Here is a 22,112-nt window from a genome sequence, read left to right on the forward strand (position 1 = left end):
CTCCCCTCTCCTCTCATCCCCCTCTCCTCTCTCCTCCCCTCTCCTCTCATCCCCCTCTCCTCTCTCCTCCCCTCTCCTCTCATCCCCCTCTCCTCTCTCCTCCCCTCCTCTCTCCTCCCCTCTCCTCTCATCCCCCTCTCCTCTCTCCTCCCCTCTCCTCTCATCCCCCTCTCCTCTCTCCTCCCCTCCTCTCTCCTCCCCTCTCCTCTCATCCCCCTCTCCTCTCTCCTCCCCTCTCCTCTCATCCCCCTCTCCTCTCTCCTCCCCTCCTCTCTCCTCCCCTCTCCTCTCATCCCCCTCTCCTCTCTCCTCCCCTCTCCTCTCATCCCCCTCTCCTCTCTCCTCCCCTCCTCTCACCCCCCTCTCCTCCCTCCTCCCCTCTCCTCTCATCCCCCTCTCCTCTCTCCTCCCCTCTCCTCTCATCCCCCTCTCCTCCCTCCTCCCCGCCCTCTAGGACCTAGCCCGGTGGAAGAGTCGTCGCCGCAGTGCTTCTCAGGATCTGATCAGGAAAGAGGAGGAGAGGAAGCGGATGGAGAGGATGATGAAGGAGGAGGAGGGAGGCCACACCCAGACGAAGAAGAACATCAAGACGTACAGAGAGATCGTAGAGGACAAGTACGGAGAGAGGAACAAGGAGAAGGAGAGGGAGGGAAATAGAGGAAAGGGAGGAGGAGGAGAGGAAGGAGGAAGAGAGGAGAGGAGAGGGGAGGAGCGGAGGGAGGAGGGATTAGAGGAAAGGGGAGGGAGGGGAGGGGGAGGAGGAGGAGGAGAGGGGAGGAGGGGGAGGAGAGGGTGGAGGGAGAGGAGAAGGGGAGGGAGGAGGGGGGAGGGAGAGGAGAAGAGAGCGGGAGAGGAAGGAGGAGAGGGAGGGGATTAGAGGAGAGGGGAGGAGAGGGGGGAGGGAGAGGAGAAGAGAGGGAGAGGGGAAGGAGGAGAGGGAGGGGAGAAGGGGGAGGAGAGGGGGGAGGGAGAGGAGAAGAGAGGGGAAGGAGGAGAGGAGAAGAGAGGGAGAGGGAGAGGAGGAGGAGAGGGGACCTAAATCTTTCTCACTCCTTGTCTCACCAGCTTCTAATACAGGTCTGTCTTGTAAAATAGTTGTATCTCACTGTGACTAAAGGTTAAAGGTTAATACAGGTTCATTAAAAATTGAATAAACTCTACCCCCCCTCTTTCACTACAGAGAGCGTAGGGAGGCGGAGCTGTGTGATGCGTACAGGAGGGCGGGCTCTAAAGCGGAAGCTGCCATGGTTCTCCAGCGTTACGCTCTCCGCTTCACCATCAGTGATTCAACGCTGGACAGTCTGCAGCTACCTAGAACCATTACTACTGATCAGAACCCTGATTCTAGAACACCTGCTACCAACCAGAACCCTGAGTTTAGAAGCACTACTACCAACCAGAACCTTGAGTCTAGAACCATTACTACCAACCAGAACCCTGAGTCTAAAACCATCACTACTGACCAGAACCCTGAGTCTAGAACCATTACTACTGACCAGAACCCTAACCCTAGAACCAGTATTAATAACCAGAACTCTGAGTCTACAACCATTACTACTGACCAGAACCCAGAGTCTAGAAGCATTACTACTGACCAGAACCTTGAGTCTAGAACCATTAGTACTGACCAGAACCCTAAGTCTAGAACCATTACCTCTGACCAGAACCCTGAGTCTAGAACCATTACTACTGACCAGAACCCTAACCCTAGAACCATTATTACTAACCAGAACCCTGAGTCTAGAACCATTACTGCTGACCAGAACCCTGAGTCTAGAACCATTACCCCTGACCAGAACCCTGAGTCTAGAACCATTATTACTGACCAGAACCCTGAGTCTAGAAGCATAATTACTAACCAGAACCCTGAGTCTAGAACCATTACTGCTGACTACAACCCCGACTCTGACCCTGACAACCCAGAACGAGCTGGAAACGGACTAGAGGCCCTGCAGACTGACACAAAGCAAGAGCCCCGAGCCCCCCCCCAAAAACAAATCTCTGTCACACACACCCAACACACACAGCTCCAAACCCAAAACACCCAACACACCCAACACACGCACACACAAAACCACTCCACACAAAGTCAGCACACACTCCCCCCTCCCATCTCCCCCCCTCCCGGCCCCTCCCTCTCCTAACAGCCAAGCCCTACTGCCAGCCACCAGAGACACAGCCTGGACACAAGCCTGTTAAGGTAAGGGCAGGTAGGGATAGGGGTTAGGGGTTAAGCGTAATTCAGCGTCCACAGACACAGACGCAATAGTCCGGCGTCCCATTGTGACATAGCTCTTGAGACCACCGTCCGTGGGGGACGCACAGCCCAAACGGGCACCTCTATTCATTTCAATGTGTTGACACTTTGAGAAAATGGTTGAGCCTAGACGCTTTAGGGGCTAGGAGAATTCACACTTTATCAGTCAGCACCCCATTTTTATCTAATGATACCCCGAATCACCCCAAATCTAATGATACCCCACACCACCCCAAATCTAATGATACCCCACACCACCCAAAATCTAATGATGCCCCAAATCACCCCAAATCTAATGATACCCCACACCACCCCAAATCTAATGATACCCCACACCACCCCAAATCTAATGACACCCCACACCACCCCAAATCTAATGATACCTCACACCACCCCAAATCTAATGATACCCCACACCACCCCAAATCTAATGATGCCCCGAATCACCCCAAATCTAATGATACCCCACACCACACCAAATCTAATGATACCCCACACCACCCCAAATCTAATGATACCCCACACCACCCCAAATCTAATGACACCCCACACCACCCCAAATCTAATGATACCCCACACCACCCCAAATCTTATGATACCCCACACCACCCCAAATCTAATGATACCTCACACCACCCCAAATCTAATGACACCCCACCCCAAATCTAATGATACCCCAAATCTAATGATACCCCACACCACCCCAAATCTAATGACACCCCACCCCAAATCTAACGATACCCCAAATCTAATGATACCCCACACCACCCCAAATCTAATGATACCCCGAATCACCACAAATCTAATGATACCCCACACCACCCCAAATCTAATGATATCTCACACCACCCCAAATCTAATGACACCCCACCCCACCCCAAATCTAATGACACCCCACCCTAATGATACACCACCCCAAATCTAATGATACCCCACACCACCCCAAATCTAATGACACCTCACACCACCCCAAATCTAATGATAACCCAAATCTAATGATACCCCACACCACCCCAAATCTAATGATACCTCACACCACCCCAAATCTAATGATACCCCACACCACCCCAAATCTAATGACACCTCACCCCACCCCAAATCAAATGATAACCCAAATCTAATGATACCCCACACCACCCCAAATCTAATGATACCTCACACCACCCCAAATCTAACGATACCCCAAATCTAATGATACCCCACACCACCCCAAATCTAATGATACCCCAAATCTAATGATACCCCACACCACCCCAAATCTAATGATACCTCACACCACCCCAAATCTAATGATACCCCACCCCAAATCAAATGATACCCCAAATCTAACGATACCCCAAATCTAATGATACCCCATACCACCCCAAATCTAATGATACCCCGAATCACCACAAATCTAATGATACCCCACACCACCCCAAATCTAATGATATCTCACACCACCCCAAATCTAATGACACCCCACCCCACCCCAAATCTAATGACACCCCACCCTAATGATACACCACCCCAAATCTAATGATACCCCACACCACCCCAAATCTAACGATACCTCACACCACCCCAAATCTAATGATACCCCACACCACCCCAAATCTAATGACACCTCACCCCACCCCAAATCTAATGATAACCCAAATCTAATGATACCCAACACCACCCCAAATCTAATGATACCTCACACCACCCCAAATCTAATGATACCCCACACCACCCCAAATCTAACGACACCTCACCCCACCCCAAATCAAATGATACCCCAAATCTAATGATACCCCACACCACCCCAAATCTAATGATACCTCACACCACCCCAAATCTAACGATACCCCAAATCTAATGATACCCCACACCACCCCAAATCTAATGATACCCCAAATCTAATGATACCCCACACCACCCCAAATCTAATGATACCTCACACCACCCCAAATCTAATGATACCCCACCCCACCCCAAATCAAATGATACCCCAAATCTAATGATACCCCAAATCTAATGATACCCCACACCACCCCAAATCTAATGATACCTCACACCACCCCAAATCTAATGATACCCCACACCAAGGTAACCTCTCATCACTCTGTCTACAGGTAGATGGTTTGGTGAGGTAACCTCTCATCACTCTGTCTACAGGTAGATGGTTTGGTGAGGTAACCTCTCATCACTCTGTCTACAGGTAGATGGTTTGGTGAGGTAACCTCTCATCACTCTGTCTACAGGTAGATGGCTTGGTGAGGGTGAATGGAGAGACTCTCCCGTCCTCCCCGCCTTCCTCAGCCCTTCAATCCCCCTCCTCACCCATTCACTCCCCCCCACCCACCGAACACCCTGGTGCCAATCAGAAGACACAGGTGTCGGCTGTCAGCGCCCTGATTGGAGGGAGGAACTGTGTTGTCACGACGACCATCGTGACGGAACTCACCCAGACACACCTGCAGCCACGTCCGTTAGATATGCTCAGCAACACACAGGTGGGGAGCCACACCCACTCTCATTCATTTATTGATTGACATTTGGTTGATTGATTGAATGGTTCTGATGCTCTTGGTTCCTTATTGATTGTCTGTTAGGTGAACGGCTCCATGGCATTGTCAAGGAGATCATGGGAGGAGGCGGGGTCTGACTCTTCATTGCTTAGCAACCAGCACACCTACTCATCCTCGGTGACAGGTACGATGATATTACCCAGATTCCTGTTGCTGGGTGAACCAGGTTAGCGTTAATGCTGCTGCTGTAGCTAACACACTGTGTGTGTTTCCCTCCACAGGAGGACTGGAGGGGAGCAGTGGGACGGTGAGTACCATTTATAGCTCAGCATTCTCATTCTAGAACTTGACCTTTATTCTAGAACCTGACCTTCATACTACAACTTGACCTTTATTCTAGAACCCGACTTTCATACTACAACTTGATTTTTATTCTAGAACCTGACCTTCATACTACAACTTGACCTTTATTCTAGAACCTGACCTTCATACTTCAACTTGACCTTTATTCTAGAACCCGACTTTCATACTACAACTTGATTTTTATTCTAGAACCTGACCTTCATACTACAACTTGATCTTTATTCTAGAACCTGACCTGCATTCTAGAACTTGATCTTTATTCTAGAACCTGACTTTCATACTACAACTTGATCTTCATTCTAGAACCTGACCTTCATTCTACAACTTGATCTTTATTCTAGAACCTGACCTTCATACTACAACTTGATCTTTATTCTAGAACTTGACCTTCAGTCTACAACTTGATCTTTATTCTAGAACCTGACCTTCATTCTAGAACTTGATTTTTATTCTAGAAACTGACGTTGATTCTACAACTTGATCTTTATTTTAGAACCTGACCTTCATACTACAACTTTATCTTTATTCTAGAACCTGACCTTCATACTACAACTTGATCTTTATTCTAGAACCTGGCCTTCAGTCTACAACTTGATCTTTATTTTAGAACCTGGCCTTCAGTCTACAACTTGATTTTTATTCTAGAATCTGACCTTCATTCTACAACTTGATCTTTATTCTAGAACCTGACCTTCATACTACAACTTGATCTTTATTCTAGAACCTGACCTTCATTCTACAACATGACCTATATTCTAGAACCTGACCTTCATTCTACAACTTGACCTTTATTCTAGAACCTGATGTTGATTCTAGAACTTGATCTTTATTCTAGAACCTGACCTTCATTCTATAACTTTATTTTTATTCATAGAACCCGATGTTGATTCTAGAACTTGATCTTTATTCTAGAACCTGACTTTCATACTACATATTGATCTTCATTCTAGAACCTGACCTTCATTCTACAACTTGACCTTTCTTCTAGAACCTGACCTTCATACTACAACTTGATCTTTATTCTAGAACCCGACTTTCATACTACAACTTGATTTGTATTCTAGAACCTGACCTTCATACTACAACTTGATCTTTATTCTAGAACCTGACCTGCATTCTAGAACTTGATCTTTATTCTATAACCTGACTTTCATACTACAACTTGATCTTCATTCTAGAACCTGACCTTCATTCTACAACTTGATCTTTATTCTAGAACCTGACTTTCATACTACAACTTGATCTTTATTCTAGAACCTGACCTTCAGTCTACAACTTGATCTTTATTCTAGAACCTGGCCTTCAGTCTACAACTTGATTTTTATTCTAGAACCTGACCTTCATTCTACAACTTGACCTTTATTCTAGAACCTGACCTTCATACTACAACTTGACCTATATTCTAGAACCTGACCTTCATTCTACAACTTGACCTTTATTCTAGAACCTGATGTCGATTCTAGAACTTGATCTTTATTCTAGAACCTGACCTTCATTCTAGAACTTGATTTTTATTCATAGAACCCGATGTTGATTCTAGAACTTGATCTTTATTCTAGAACCTGACTTTCATACTACAACTTGACCTATATTCTAGAACCTGACCTTCATTCTAGAACTTGACCTTTATTGTAGAACCTGACCTTCATACTAGAACTTGATCTTTATTCTAGAACTTTGCCTGTCCTCTCGTCTCACATTTCCTTTCCTTTCCTTGTGTGTGTGTGTGTGTGTGTGTGTGTGCGTGTGTGTGTGTGTGTGTGTGTGTGTGTGTGTGTGTGTGGTAGATGGAGAGCCCCATGTTGAACCTGGCTAAGCGTGTAGATCACTGGGTGTGGAACCCTGAGGATGAGAGGAGACGACAGGAGAAGTGGCAGCAGGAGCAGGAGAGATTCCTACAGGTGTGTGAGAGGAGACTACAGGAGAGGAGATAACAGGAAAGGAGATAACAGGAGAGGAGACTACAGGAGAGGAGATAACAGGAGAGGAGATAACAGGAGAGATTCCTACAGGTGTGTGAGAGGAGACTACAGGAGAGGTGATAACAGGAGAGGGGATAACAGGAGAGGGGATAACAGGAGAGGTGATAACAGGAGAGGAGACTACAGGAGAGGTGACAACAGGAGAGGAGATAACAAGAGAGGATACTACAGGAGAGGAGATAACAGGAGAGGAGATAACAGGAGAGGAGACTACAGGAGAGGAGATAACAGGAGAGGAGATAAAAGGAGAGGAGACTACAGGAGAGGTGACAACAGGAGAGGAGATAACAGGAGAGGAGATAACAGGAGAGGAGACTACAGGAGAGGAGATAACAGGAGAGGAGATAACAGGAGAGGAGACTACAGGAGAGGTGACAACAGGAGAGGAGATAACAGGAGAGGAGATAACAAGAGAGGATACTACAGGAGAGGAGATAACAGGAGAGGAGATAACAGGAGAGGAGACTACAGGAGAGGAGATAACATGAGAGGAGATAACAGGAGAGATTCCTACAGGTATGTGAGAGGAGACTACAGGAGAGGTGATAACAGGAGAGGAGACTACAGGAGAGGTGATAACAGGAGAGGAGATAACAGTAGAGATTCCTACAGGTGTGAAAGGAGACTACTGGAGAGGAGATAACAGGAGAGATTCCTACAGGTGTGTGAGAGGAGACTACAGGAGATATGATAACAGGAGAGGAGATAACAGGAGAGATTCCTACAGGTGTGTGGGAGGAGGCTACAGGAGAGGAGATAACAGGAGAGGAGATAATAGGAGAGGAGATAACAGTAGAGATTCCTATAGGTGTGTGAATGGAGACTACAGGAGAGGAGACTATAGGAGAGGAGACTACAGGAGAGGAGACTACAGGAGAGGTGATAACAGGAGAGTAGATAAAAGGAGAGATTCCTACAGGTGTGTGAGAGGAGACTACAGGAGAGATGATAACAGGAGAGGAGACTACAGGAGAGATTCCTACAGGTGTGTGAGAGGAGACTACAGGAGAGATGATAACAGGAGAGGAGACTACAGGAGAGATTCCTACAGGTGTGTGAGAGGAGACTACAGGAGAGGAGATAATAGGAGAGGAGATAACAGGAGAGGTGACAACAGGAGAGGGGATAACAGGAGAGGAGATAATAGGAGAGGAGATAACAGGAGAGGAGACTACAGGAGAGACGATAACAGGAGAGGAGATAACAGGAGAGGAGATAACAGGAGAGGGGATAACAGGAGAGGGGATAACAGGAGAGGGGATAACAGGAGAGGGGATAACAGGAGAGGAGATAATAGGAGAGGAGATAACAGGAGAGGAGACTACAGGAGAGACGATAACAGGAGAGGAGATAACAGGAGAGGAGATAACAGGAGAGGGGATAACAGGAGAGGGGATAACAGGAGAGGAGATAACAGGAGAGGGGATAACAGGAGAGGAGATAACAGGAGAGGTGACTACAGGAGAGGAGATAACAGGAGAGGGACAGGGACAGGGACAGTGGAGGAGGACAGTTACAGCCAGGTATGGGACAGGGACAGGGACAGTGGAGGAGGACAGTTACAGCCAGGTATGGGACAGGGACAGTGGAGGAGGATAGTTACAGTCAGGTATGGGACAGGGACAGGGACAGTGGAGGAGGACAGTTACAGCCAGGTATGGGACAGGGACAGGGACAGTGGAGGAGGACAGTTACAGCCAGGTATGGGACAGGGACAGTGGAGGAGGATAGTTACAGCCAGGTATGGGACAGGGACAGTGGAGGAGGATAGTTACAGCCAGGTATGGGACAGGGACAGGGACAGTGGAGGAGGACAGTTACAGCCAGGTATGGGACAGGGACAGTGGAGGAGGATAGTTACAGCCAGGTATGGGACAGGGACAGGGACAGTGGAGGAGGATAGTTACAGCCAGGTATGGGACAGGGACAGTGGAGGAGGACAGTTACAGCCAGGTATGGGACAGGGACAGTGGAGGAGGATAGTTACAGCCAGGTATGGGACAGGGACAGTGGAGGAGGACAGTTACAGCCAGGTATGGGACAGGGACAGTGGAGGAGGACAGTTACAGCCAGGTATGGGACAGGGACAGGGACAGTGGAGGAGGACAGTTACAGTCAGGTATGGGACAGGGACAGTGGAGGAGGACAGTTACAGTCAGGTATGGGACAGGGACAGGGACAGTGGAGGAGGATAGTTACAGCCAGGTATGGGACAGGGACAGTGGAGGAGGACAGTTACAGCCAGGTATGGGACAGGGACAGTGGAGGAGGATAGTTACAGTCAGGTATGGGACAGGGACAGGGACAGGGACAGGGACAGTGGAGGAGGACAGTTACAGTCAGGTATGGGACAGGGACAGGGACAGGGACAGTGGAGGAGGATAGTTACAGCCAGGTATGGGACAGGGACAGGGACAGTGGAGGAGGACAGTTACAGCCAGGTATGGGACAGGGACAGTGGAGGAGGATAGTTACAGCCAGGTATGGGACAGGGACAGTGGAGGAGGACAGTTACAGCCAGGTATGGGACAGGGACAGTGGAGGAGGACAGTTACAGCCAGGTATGGGACAGGGACAGTGGAGGAGGACAGTTACAGCCAGGTATGGGACAGGGACAGTGGAGGAGGATAGGTACAGCCAGGTATGGGACAGGGACAGGGACAGTGGAGGAGGATAGTTACAGCCAGGTATGGGACAGGGACAGTGGAGGAGGACAGTTACAGCCAGGTATGGGACAGGGACAGTGGAGGAGGACAGTTACAGCCAGGTATGGGACAGGGACAGTGGAGGAGGACAGTTACAGCCAGGTATGGGACAGGGACAGTGGAGGAGAATAGTTACAGTCAGGTATGGGACAGGGACAGGGACAGTGGAGGAGGATAGTTACAGCCAGGTATGGGACAGGGACAGGGACAGTGGAGGAGGATAGTTACAGCCAGGTATGGGACAGGGACAGTGGAGGAGGACAGTTACAGCCAGGTATGGGACAGGGACAGTGGAGGAGGACAGTTACAGCCAGGTATGGGACAGGGACAGGGACAGTGGAGGAGGATAGTTACAGCCAGGTATGGGACAGGGACAGTGGAGGAGGACAGTTACAGCCAGGTATGGGACAGGGACAGTGGAGGAGGATAGTTACAGCCAGGTATGGGACAGGGACAGGGACAGTGGAGGAGGACAGTTACAGCCAGGTATGGGACAGGGACAGGGACAGTGGAGGAGGATAGTTACAGCCAGGTATGGGACAGGGACAGTGGAGGAGGACAGTTACAGCCAGGTATGGGACAGGGACAGTGGAGGAGGACAGTTACAGCCAGGTATGGGACAGGGACAGTGGAGGAGGATAGTTACAGCCAGGTATGGGACAGGGACAGTGGAGGAGGATAGTTACAGCCAGGTATGGGACAGGGACAGGGACAGTGGAGGAGGATAGTTACAGCCAGGTATGGGACAGGGACAGTGGAGGAGGATAGTTACAGCCAGGTATGGGACAGGGACAGTGGAGGAGGACAGTTACAGCCAGGTATGGGACAGGGACAGTGGAGGAGGATAGTTACAGCCAGGTATGGGACAGGGACAGTGGAGGAGGATAGTTACAGTCAGGTATGGGACAGGGACAGTGGAGGAGGACAGTTACAGCCAGGTATGGGACAGGGACAGTGGAGGAGGATAGTTACAGCCAGGTATGGGACAGGGACAGTGGAGGAGGACAGTTACAGCCAGGTATGGGACAGGGACAGGGACAGTGGAGGAGGATAGTTACAGCCAGGTATGGGACAGGGACAGGGACAGTGGAGGAGGACAGTTACAGCCAGGTATGGGACAGGGACAGTGGAGGAGGACAGTTACAGCCAGGTATGGGACAGGGACAGGGACAGTGGAGGAGGACAGTTACAGCCAGGTATGGGACAGGGACAGTGGAGGAGGACAGTTACAGCCAGGTATGGGACAGGGACAGGGACAGTGGAGGAGGATAGTTACAGCCAGGTATGGGACAGGGACAGGGACAGGGACAGTGGAGGAGGACAGTTACAGCCAGGTATGGGACAGGGACAGTGGAGGAGGATAGTTACAGCCAGGTATGGGACAGGGACAGTGGAGGAGGACAGTTACAGCCAGGTATGGGACAGGGACAGGGACAGTGGAGGAGGATAGTTACAGCCAGGTATGGGACAGGGACAGTGGAGGAGGACAGTTACAGCCAGGTATGGGACAGGGACAGTGGAGGAGGATAGTTACAGCCAGGTATGGGACAGGGACAGTGGAGGAGGACAGTTACAGCCAGGTATGGGACAGGGACAGTGGAGGAGGATAGTTACAGCCAGGTATGGGACAGGGACAGTGGAGGAGGACAGTGGAGGAGGACAGGGACAGTGGAGGAGGATTACAGCCAGGTATGGGACAGGGACAGTGGAGGAGGACAGTTACAGCCAGGTATGGGACAGGGACAGTGGAGGAGGATAGTTACAGCCAGGTATGGGACAGGGACAGTGGAGGAGGATAGTTACAGCCAGGTATGGGACAGGGACAGTGGAGGAGGATAGTTACAGCCAGGTATGGGACAGGGACAGTGGAGGAGGATAGTTACAGCCAGGTATGGGACAGGGACAGTGGAGGAGGATAGTTACAGCCAGGTATGGGACAGGGACAGGGACAGTGGAGGAGGATAGTTACAGCCAGGTATGGGACAGGGACAGGGACAGTGGAGGAGGATAGTTACAGCCAGGTATGGGACAGGGACAGGGACAGTGGAGGAGGATAGTTACAGCCAGGTATGGGACAGGGACAGTGGAGGAGGACAGTTACAGCCAGGTATGGGACAGGGACAGGGACAGTGGAGGAGGACAGTTACAGCCAGGTATGGGACAGGGACAGGGACAGTGGAGGAGGACAGTTACAGCCAGGTATGGGACAGGGACAGTGGAGGAGGATAGTTACAGCCAGGTATGGGACAGGGACAGTGGAGGAGGATAGTTACAGCCAGGTATGGGACAGGGACAGTGGAGGAGGATAGTTACAGCCAGGTATGGGACAGGGACAGGGACAGTGGAGGAGGACAGTTACAGCCAGGTATGGGACAGGGACAGTGGAGGAGGACAGTTACAGCCAGGTATGGGACAGGGACAGGGACAGTGGAGGAGGACAGTTACAGCCAGGTATGGGACAGGGACAGTGGAGGAGGACAGTTACAGCCAGGTATGGGACAGGGACAGTGGAGGAGGACAGTTACAGCCAGGTATGGGACAGGGACAGTGGAGGAGGATAGTTACAGCCAGGTATGGGACAGGGACAGGGACAGTGGAGGAGGACAGTTACAGTCAGGTTTGGGACAGGGACAGTGGAGGAGGACAGTTACAGCCAGGTATGGGACAGGGACAGTGGAGGAGGATAGTTACAGCCAGGTATGGGACAGGGACAGTGGAGGAGGACAGTTACAGCCAGGTATGGGACAGGGACAGTGGAGGAGGACAGTTACAGCCAGGTATGGGACAGGGACAGGGACAGTGGAGGAGGACAGTTACAGCCAGGTATGGGACAGGGACAGTGGAGGAGGATAGTTACAGCCAGGTATGGGACAGGGACAGTGGAGGAGGATAGTTACAGCCAGGTATGGGACAGGGACAGGGACAGTGGAGGAGGACAGTTACAGCCAGGTATGGGACAGGGACAGGGACAGTGGAGGAGGATAGTTACAGCCAGGTATGGGACAGGGACAGTGGAGGAGGACAGTTACAGCCAGGTATGGGACAGGGACAGGGACAGGGACAGTTACAGCCAGGTATGGGACAGGGACAGTGGAGGAGGATAGTTACAGCCAGGTATGGGACAGGGACAGGGACAGTGGAGGAGGATAGTTACAGCCAGGTATGGGACAGTGACAGGGACAGTGGAGGAGGATAGTTACAGCCAGGTATGGGACAGGGACAGTGGAGGAGGACAGTTACAGCCAGGTATGGGACAGGGACAGTGGAGGAGGATAGTTACAGCCAGGTATGGGACAGGGACAGGGACAGTGGAGGAGGATAGTTACAGCCAGGTATGGGACAGGGACAGGGACAGTGGAGGAGGACAGTTACAGCCAGGTATGGGACAGGGACAGGGACAGTGGAGGAGGATAGTTACAGCCAGGTATGGGACAGGGACAGTGGAGGAGGATAGTTACAGCCAGGTATGGGACAGGGACAGTGGAGGAGGACAGTTACAGCCAGGTATGGGACAGGGACAGTGGAGGAGGATAGTTACAGCCAGGTATGGGACAGGGACAGGGACAGTGGAGGAGGACAGTTACAGCCAGGTATGGGACAGGGACAGGGACAGTGGAGGAGGATAGTTACAGCCAGGTATGGGACAGGGACAGGGACAGTGGAGGAGGATAGTTACAGCCAGGTATGGGACAGGGACAGTGGAGGAGGACAGTTACAGCCAGGTATGGGACAGGGACAGTGGAGGAGGATAGTTACAGCCAGGTATGGGACAGGGACAGTGGAGGAGGACAGTTACAGCCAGGTATGGGACAGTGACAGTGGAGGAGGATAGTTACAGCCAGGTATGGGACAGGGACAGTGGAGGAGGACAGTTACAGCCAGGTATGAGACAGGGACAGTGGAGGAGGACAGTTACAGCCAGGTATGGGACAGGGACAGTGGAGGAGGACAGTTACAGCCAGGTATGGGACAGGGACAGTGGAGGAGGATAGTTACAGCCAGGTATGGGACAGGGACAGGGACAGTGGAGGAGGATAGTTACAGCCAGGTATGGGACAGGGACAGTGGAGGAGGACAGTTACAGCCAGGTATGAGACAGGGACAGTGGAGGAGGATAGTTACAGCCAGGTATGGGACAGGGACAGTGGAGGAGGACAGTTACAGCCAGGTATGGGACAGGGACAGTGGAGGAGGATAGTTACAGCCAGGTATGGGACAGGGACAGGGACAGTGGAGGAGGACAGTTACAGCCAGGTATGGGACAGGGACAGGGACAGTGGAGGAGGATAGTTACAGCCAGGTATGGGACAGGGACAGGGACAGTGGAGGAGGATAGTTACAGCCAGGTATGGGACAGGGACAGGGACAGTGGAGGAGGATAGTTACAGCCAGGTATGGGACAGGGACAGTGGAGGAGGACAGTTACAGCCAGGTATGGGACAGGGACAGTGGAGGAGGATAGTTACAGCCAGGTATGGAACAGGGACAGGGACAGTGAAGGAGGACAGTTACAGCCAGGTATGGGACAGGGACAGTGGAGGAGGACAGTTACAGCCAGGTATGGGACAGGGACAGTGGAGGAGGACAGTTACAGCCAGGTATGGGACAGGGACAGTGGAGGAGGACAGTTACAGCCAGGTATGGGACAGGGACAGGGACAGTGGAGGAGGACAGTTACAGCCAGGTATGGGACAGGGACAGTGGAGGAGGACAGTTACAGCCAGGTATGGGACAGGGACAGGGACAGTGGAGGAGGATAGTTACAGCCAGGTATGGGACAGGGACAGGGACAGTGGAGGAGGACAGTTACATTCAGGTATGGGACAGGGACAGTGGAGGAGGATAGTTACAGCCAGGTATGGGACAGGGACAGTGGAGGAGGACAGTTACAGCCAGGTATGGGACAGGGACAGTGGAGGAGGACAGTTACAGCCAGGTATGGGACAGGGACAGTGGAGGAGGACAGTTACAGCCAGGTATGGGACAGGGACAGTGGAGGAGGATAGTTACAGCCAGGTATGGGACAGGGACAGGGACAGTGGAGGAGGATAGTTACAGCCAGGTATGGGACAGGGACAGGGACAGTGGAGGAGGACAGTTACAGCCAGGTATGGGACAGGGACAGTGGAGGAGGACAGTTACAGCCAGGTATGGGACAGGGACAGGGACAGTGGAGGAGGACAGTTACAGCCATGTATGGGACAGGGACAGGGACAGTGGAGGAGGACAGTTACAGTCAGGTATGGGACAGGGACAGTGGAGGAGGATAGTTACAGCCAGGTATGGGACAGGGACAGTGGAGGAGGACAGTTACAGCCAGGTATGGGACAGGGACAGTGGAGGAGGATAGTTACAGCCAGGTATGGGACAGGGACAGGGACAGTGGAGGAGGACAGTTACAGCCAGGTATGGGACAGGGACAGTGGAGGAGGACAGTTACAGCCAGGTATGGGACAGGGACAGTGGAGGAGGATAGTTACAGTCAGGTATGGGACAGGGACAGGGACAGTGGAGGAGGACAGTTACAGCCAGGTATGGGACAGGGACAGTGGAGGAGGACAGTTACAGCCAGGTATGGGACAGGGACAGGGACAGTGGAGGAGGACAGTTACAGCCAGGTATGGGACAGGGACAGGGACAGTGGAGGAGGATAGTTACAGTCAGGTATGGGACAGGGACAGTGGAGGAGGACAGTTACAGCCAGGTATGGGACAGGGACAGGGACAGTGGAGGAGGACAGTTACAGCCAGGTATGGGACAGGGACAGTGGAGGAGGACAGTTACAGCCAGGTATGGGACAGGGACAGGGACAGTGGAGGAGGACAGTTACAGCCAGGTATGGGACAGGGACAGGGACAGTGGAGGAGGACAGTTACAGCCAGGTATGGGACAGGGACAGTGGAGGAGGACAGTTACAGTCAGGTATGGGACAGGGACAGTGGAGGAGGACAGTTACAGCCAGGTATGGGACAGGGACAGTGGAGGAGGACAGTTACAGCCAGGTATGGGACAGGGACAGCGGAGGAGGATAGTTACAGTCAGGTATGGGACAGGGACAGTGGAGGAGGACAGTTACAGCCAGGTATGGGACAGGGACAGTGGAGGAGGACAGTTACAGCCAGGTATGGGACAGGGACAGGGACAGTGGAGGAGGACAGTTACAGCCAGGTATGGGACAGGGACAGTGGAGGAGGATAGTTACAGCCAGGTATGGGACAGGGACAGTGGAGGAGGATAGTTAAAGCCAGGTATGGGACAGGGACAGTGGAGGAGGACAGTTACAGCCAGGTATGGGACAGGGACAGGGACAGTGGAGGAGGACAGTTACAGCCAGGTATGGGACAGGGACAGTGGAGGAGGATAGTTACAGCCAGGTATGGGACAGGGACAGTGGAGGAGGACAGTTACAGCCAGGTATGGGACAGGGACAGGGACAGTGGAGGAGGATAGTTACAGCCAGGTATGGGACAGGGACAGTGGAGGAGGATAGTTACAGCCAGGTATGGGACAGGGACAGTGGAGGAGGATAGTTACAGCCAGGTATGGGACAGGGACAGTGGAGGAGGACAGTTACAGCCAGGTATGGGACAGGGACGGTGGAGGAGGACAGTTACAGCCAGGTATGGGACAGGGACAGTGGAGGAGGACAGTTACAGCCAGGTATGGGACAGGGACAGTGGAGGAGGATAGTTACAGCCAGGTATGGGACAGGGACAGGGACAGTGGAGGAGGATAGTTACAGCCAGGTATGGGACAGGGACAGGGACAGTGGAGGAGGATAGTTACAGCCAGGTATGGGACAGGGACAGGGACAGTGGAGGAGGATAGTTACAGTCAGGTATGGGACAGGGACAGGGACAGTGGAGGAGGATAGTTACAGCCAGGTATGGGACAGGGACAGTGGAGGAGGATAGTTACAGCCAGGTATGGGACAGGGACAGGGACAGTGGAGGAGGACAGTTACAGCCAGGTATGGGACAGGGACAGTGGAGGAGGACAGTTACAGCCAGGTATGGGACAGGGACAGTGGAGGAGGACAGTTACAGCCAGGTATGGGACAGGGACAGTGGAGGAGGACAGTTACAGCCAGGTATGGGACAGGGACAGGGACAGTGGAGGAGGACAGTTACAGTCAGGTATGGGACAGGGACAGGGACAGTGGAGGAGGATAGTTACAGCCAGGTATGGGACAGGGACAGTGGAGGAGGATAGTTACAGTCAGGTATGAGACAGGGACAGTGGAGGAGGATAGTTACAGCCAGGTATGGGACAGGGACAGTGGAGGAGGATAGTTACAGTCAGGTATGGGACAGGGACAGTGGAGGAGGACAGTTACAGCCAGGTATGGGACAGGGACAGTGGAGGAGGACAGTTACAGCCAGGTATGGGACAGGGACAGTGGAGGAGGATAGTTACAGCCAGGTATGGGACAGGGACAGGGACAGTGGAGGAGGACAGTTACAGCCAGGTATGGGACAGGGACAGTGGAGGAGGACAGTTACAGCCAGGTATGGGACAGGGACAGTGGAGGAGGATAGTTACAGCCAGGTATGGGACAGGGACAGTGGAGGAGGACAGTTACAGCCAGGTATGGGACAGGGACAGTGGAGGAGGATAGTTACAGTCAGGTATGGGACAGGGACAGGGACAGTGGAGGAGGATAGTTACAGCCAGGTATGGGACAGGGACAGGGACAGTGGAGGAGGACAGTTACAGCCAGGTATGGGACAGGGACAGTGGAGGAGGACAGTTACAGTCAGGTATGGGACAGGGACAGGGACAGTGGAGGAGGATAGTTACAGCCAGGTATGGGACAGGGACAGTGGAGGAGGACAGTTACAGCCAGGTATGGGACAGGGACAGCGGAGGAGGATAGTTACAGCCAGGTATGGGACAGGGACAGTGGAGGAGGATAGTTACAGTCAGGTATGGGACAGGGACAGTGGAGGAGGACAGTTACAGCCAGGTATGGGACAGGGACAGTGGAGGAGGATAGTTACAGCCAGGTATGGGACAGGGACAGGGACAGTGGAGGAGGACAGTTACAGCCAGGTATGGGACAGGGACAGGGACAGTGGAGGAGGCTAGTTACAGCCAGGTATGGGACAGGGACAGGGACAGTGGAGGAGGATAGTTACAGCCAGGTATGGGACAGGGACAGGGACAGTGGAGGAGGACAGTTACAGCCAGGTATGGGACAGGGACAGGGACAGTGGAGGAGGATAGTTACAGCCAGGTATGGGACAGGGACAGGGACAGTGGAGGAGGATAGTTACAGTCAGGTATGGGACAGGGACAGTGGAGGAGGATAGTTACAGTCAGGTATGGGACAGGGACAGGGACAGTGGAGGAGGATAGTTACAGCCAGGTATGGGACAGGGACAGTGGAGGAGGACAGTTACAGCCAGGTATGGGACAGGGACAGTGGAGGAGGATAGTTACAGCCAGGTATGGGACAGGGACAGTGGAGGAGGACAGTTACAGCCAGGTATGGGACAGGGACAGGGACAGTGGAGGAGGATAGTTACAGCCAGGTATGGGACAGGGACAGGGACAGTGGAGGAGGACAGTTACAGCCAGGTATGGGACAGGGACAGGGACAGTGGAGGAGGACAGTTACAGCCAGGTATGGGACAGGGACAGTGGAGGAGGACAGTTACAGCCAGGTATGGGACAGGGACAGTGGAGGAGGCTTCACTGTTATCATCACCCTGATGTCGTTTTCACATTCATGTGTGTGACTTGTGACGTGTGTGTTTGTGTGTGTGTGTGACGTACTTGCGTGTGTGTATGTGGTGTGTGTGTCTGCAGGAGCAGTACCTCAGGGAGCAGGATAAACTGAAAGGGGAGTGGGAGAGAGCGCAGAGAGAGGTGGACGAGGAAGAACGAAGACACAATGAAGAGGTAGCAAACACATTAGCCTTTAGCATTAGCCCCGACACACACATTGGCCTTTAGCATTAGCCCTTACACACACATTAGCCTTTAGCATTAGCCCTGACACACATTAGCCTTTAGCATTAGCCCTGACACACATTAGCCTTTAGCATTAGCCCTGTAATGAGTCCTCTATTATCAGTAATTATCATCATGTGCATCTTCTCCTGTTTCCAGGAGAAGAAGATCCTGGAGGAGACGGCAACGGCCCTTTCTCATCCACCTCCCACAGAGCTCGCTGTTCAGAAAGAAGTGATCGTTCCGGCACAACAGATCTGTAAGACAGAAGCAATCTCTCATCAGAACGGCCAGGATCAGCCTGCCTTATCCCAAATACAATTTATATAGGGTTAGCACCAGTGTTGGGGAGTAGTGAACTACGTGTAGTTCAACTAGTTGTTTAACGACATTTTACAGTAGCTTGGTGTTAGTTCACTGTTTTACCATGTAGTGGTGTAGCTAACTACTGGAATTACACTACTGTTTTACCATGTAGTGGTGTAGCTAACTACTGGAACTACACACCACTGTTTTACCATGTAGCGGTGTAGCTAACTACTGGAACTACACTACTGTTTTACCATGTAGCGGTGTAGCTAACTACTGGAACTACACTACTGTTTTACCATGTAGCGGTGTAGCTACCTACTGGAACTACACTACTGTTTTACCATGTAGCGGTGTAGCTAACTACTGGAACTACACTCTACTGTTTTACCATGTAGCAGTGTAGCTAACTACCGGAACTACACTACTGTTTTACCATGTAGCAGTGTAGCTAACTACCGGAACTACACTACTGTTTTACCATGTAGTGGTGTAGCTAACTACTGGAACTACACTACTGTTTTACCATGTAGCGGTGTAGCTAACTACCGGAACTACACTCTACTGTTTTACCATGTAGCGGTGTAGCTAACTACTGGAACTACACTACTGTTTTACCATGTAGCGGTGTAGCTAACTACTGGAACTACACACTACTGTTTTAACATGTAGCTAACTACTGGAACTACACACTACTGTTTTACCATGTAGCGGTGTAGCTAACTACTGGAACTACACACTACTGTTTTAACATGTAGCTAACTACTGGAACTACACACTACTGTTTTAACATGTAGCTAACTACTGGAACTACACTCTACTGTTTTACCATGTAGCGGTGTAGCTAACTACTGAAACTACACACTACTGTTTTACCATGTAGCGGTGTAGCTAACTACCGGAACTACACTCTACTGTTTTACCATGTAGCGGTGTAGCTAACTACTGAAACTACACTCTACTGTTTTACCATGTAGCGGTGTAGCTAACTACCGGAACTACACTCTACTGTTTTACCATGTAGCGGTGTAGCTAACTACTGGAACTACACACTACTGTTTTACCATGTAGCGGTGTAGCTAACTACCGGAACTACACTCTACTGTTTTACCATGTAGCGGTGTAGCTAACTACTGAAACTACACTCTACTGTTTTACCATGTAGCGGTGTAGCTAACTACTGAAACTACACTCTACTGTTTTACCATGTAGCGGTGTAGCTAACTACCGGAACTACACACTACTGTTTTAACATGTAGCGGTGTAGCTAACTACTGGAACTACACTACTGTTTTACCATGTAGCGGTGTAGCTACCTACTGGAACTACACACTACTGTTTTTCCATGTAGCGGTGAAGCTAATTACTGGAGCTACACACTACTGTTTTACCATGTAGCGGTGTAGCTAACTACTGGAACTACACACTACTGTTTTAACATGTGGCGGTGTAGCAGACAGGAATGTCCTTTCTTTTCCTCATCAGACCTGATTCTCACTTGCTGTGTTTAATAGCATAATTACACATTCTGTTAACATCTGACGACAGAGGGGTCTGGTCTTCCAGTTTGAAGTCTGACATTTCATATTTAGATATTATATTTTTTAGTAGTAGTTTGGAAGTAGTGAGCTATTTTTCTCAGTAACTTTAGTTCAGTAAACTATGTTTTTCTTAAGCTTTAGTGTAGCTGTTACTAGTGTTCAGTAATTGGTAGCTTGGTGAACTATATTTTCAGATTGTCTTCCCCAAAACTGGTTAGCACACACACAGTCACACAGTCACACACACAAACGCGTGCACGCACACACACACACGCACACAGAGGTGCCCATACACACCCACAGGAAGGAAGGAAAGTCGGGGTTAGTACTATAACCATGGTAACTAGTGTTGTGTTGTGACAGATGCATCATGGGACTGTGAGTCATCCAGGGGTCAGGAGACGTCTCTGGACCGCAACCAGCCCTGCGCCGTCAAGAGGTGTGTGATACGTAGCTCTGCTGTAGTCTGTGTGTGTGTGTGTGTGTGTGTGTGTGTGTGTGTGTGTGTGTGTGTGTGTGTATGTGATACGTAGCTCTGCTGTAGTCTCTGTGTGTGTGTGTGTGTGTGTGTGTGTATGTGATACGTAGCTCTGCTGTAGTCAGTGTGTGTGTGCGTGTGTGTGTGTGTGTGTGTGTATGTGATACGTAGCTCTGCTGTAATCTGTGTGTGTGTGTGTGTGTGTGTGTATGTGTTGGCCACCAGGTCAGGATCGTATGAGGGCCCACAGCCACCTTCATCATCCCCATCATCACCTCAACCGCCCTCCCCCAGCAGGTACACACTCATGAGGGGGGACATGGGGACTAAATTAACCTAGTTACTGATCCGTGTCACCGTGTCACCTAACGCGTAACTGAGCGCTTAAACAAACCGTCTGGAATTAACATGGACTGTCAATGGACAACTTTTCTTCTTAGGCCGTTCATACGATCGCTGACACGTTCACACGCCTTGTTGAGCAACATCCTCTTTCTCCGCGAGCATTTAACGTGATGGATAAAAGCCTATAGACTGTAGACTGTAGACTGTAGACTGTAGACTGTAGCCTGTAGACTGTAGACTGTAGACTTTAGCCTGTAGCCTGTAGCCTGTAGACTGTAGCCTGTAGACTGTAGTCTGTAGACTGTAGACTGTAGACTGTAGCCTGTAGCCTGTAGACTGTAGCCTGTAGCCTGTAGACTGTAGCCTGTAGGCTGTAGACTGTAGACTGTAGCCTGTAGACTGTAGCCTGTAGCCTGTAGCCTGTAGCCTGTAGACTGTAGCCTGTAGACTGTAGCCTGTAGCCTGTAGACTGTAGCCTGTAGCCTGTAGACTGTAGCCTGTAGCCTGTAGACTGTAGCCTGTAGACTGTAGCCTGTAGACTGTAGCCTGTAGATTGTAGCCCGTGTTCCTGTCATTAAAAAGGACCTTGTTTTATCTGTGTTAGGCTGTATGTTGACTAGTAGACTGTAGCCTGTAGACTGTAGCCTGTAGCCTGTAGTCTGTAGTCTGTGTTCCTGTCATTAAA

General features: G+C 51.1%; 1 protein-coding gene across 1 annotated transcript in view; it reads left to right on the forward strand.

Moving 5' to 3' along the window:
* The window catches only part of LOC139375500 (LIM and calponin homology domains-containing protein 1-like), a 78,421-nt gene that overhangs the window by 40,372 nt on the left and 15,937 nt on the right, over positions 1–22,112 (forward strand). Inside the window, 11 exon segments of the mRNA XM_071117331.1 lie at positions 455–615; positions 1,181–1,979; positions 1,982–2,200; positions 4,483–4,734; positions 4,834–4,933; positions 5,031–5,056; positions 6,900–7,013; positions 18,611–18,703; positions 18,914–19,013; positions 20,968–21,043; positions 21,308–21,379. Of these exon segments, the coding sequence (XP_070973432.1) occupies positions 455–615; positions 1,181–1,979; positions 1,982–2,200; positions 4,483–4,734; positions 4,834–4,933; positions 5,031–5,056; positions 6,900–7,013; positions 18,611–18,703; positions 18,914–19,013; positions 20,968–21,043; positions 21,308–21,379 (2,012 nt within the window).

The sequence above is a fragment of the Oncorhynchus clarkii genome, chromosome 19, assembly GCF_045791955.1.
Source record: "Oncorhynchus clarkii lewisi isolate Uvic-CL-2024 chromosome 19, UVic_Ocla_1.0, whole genome shotgun sequence".
In the NCBI taxonomy this organism is placed as follows: domain Eukaryota; kingdom Metazoa; phylum Chordata; class Actinopteri; order Salmoniformes; family Salmonidae; genus Oncorhynchus; species Oncorhynchus clarkii.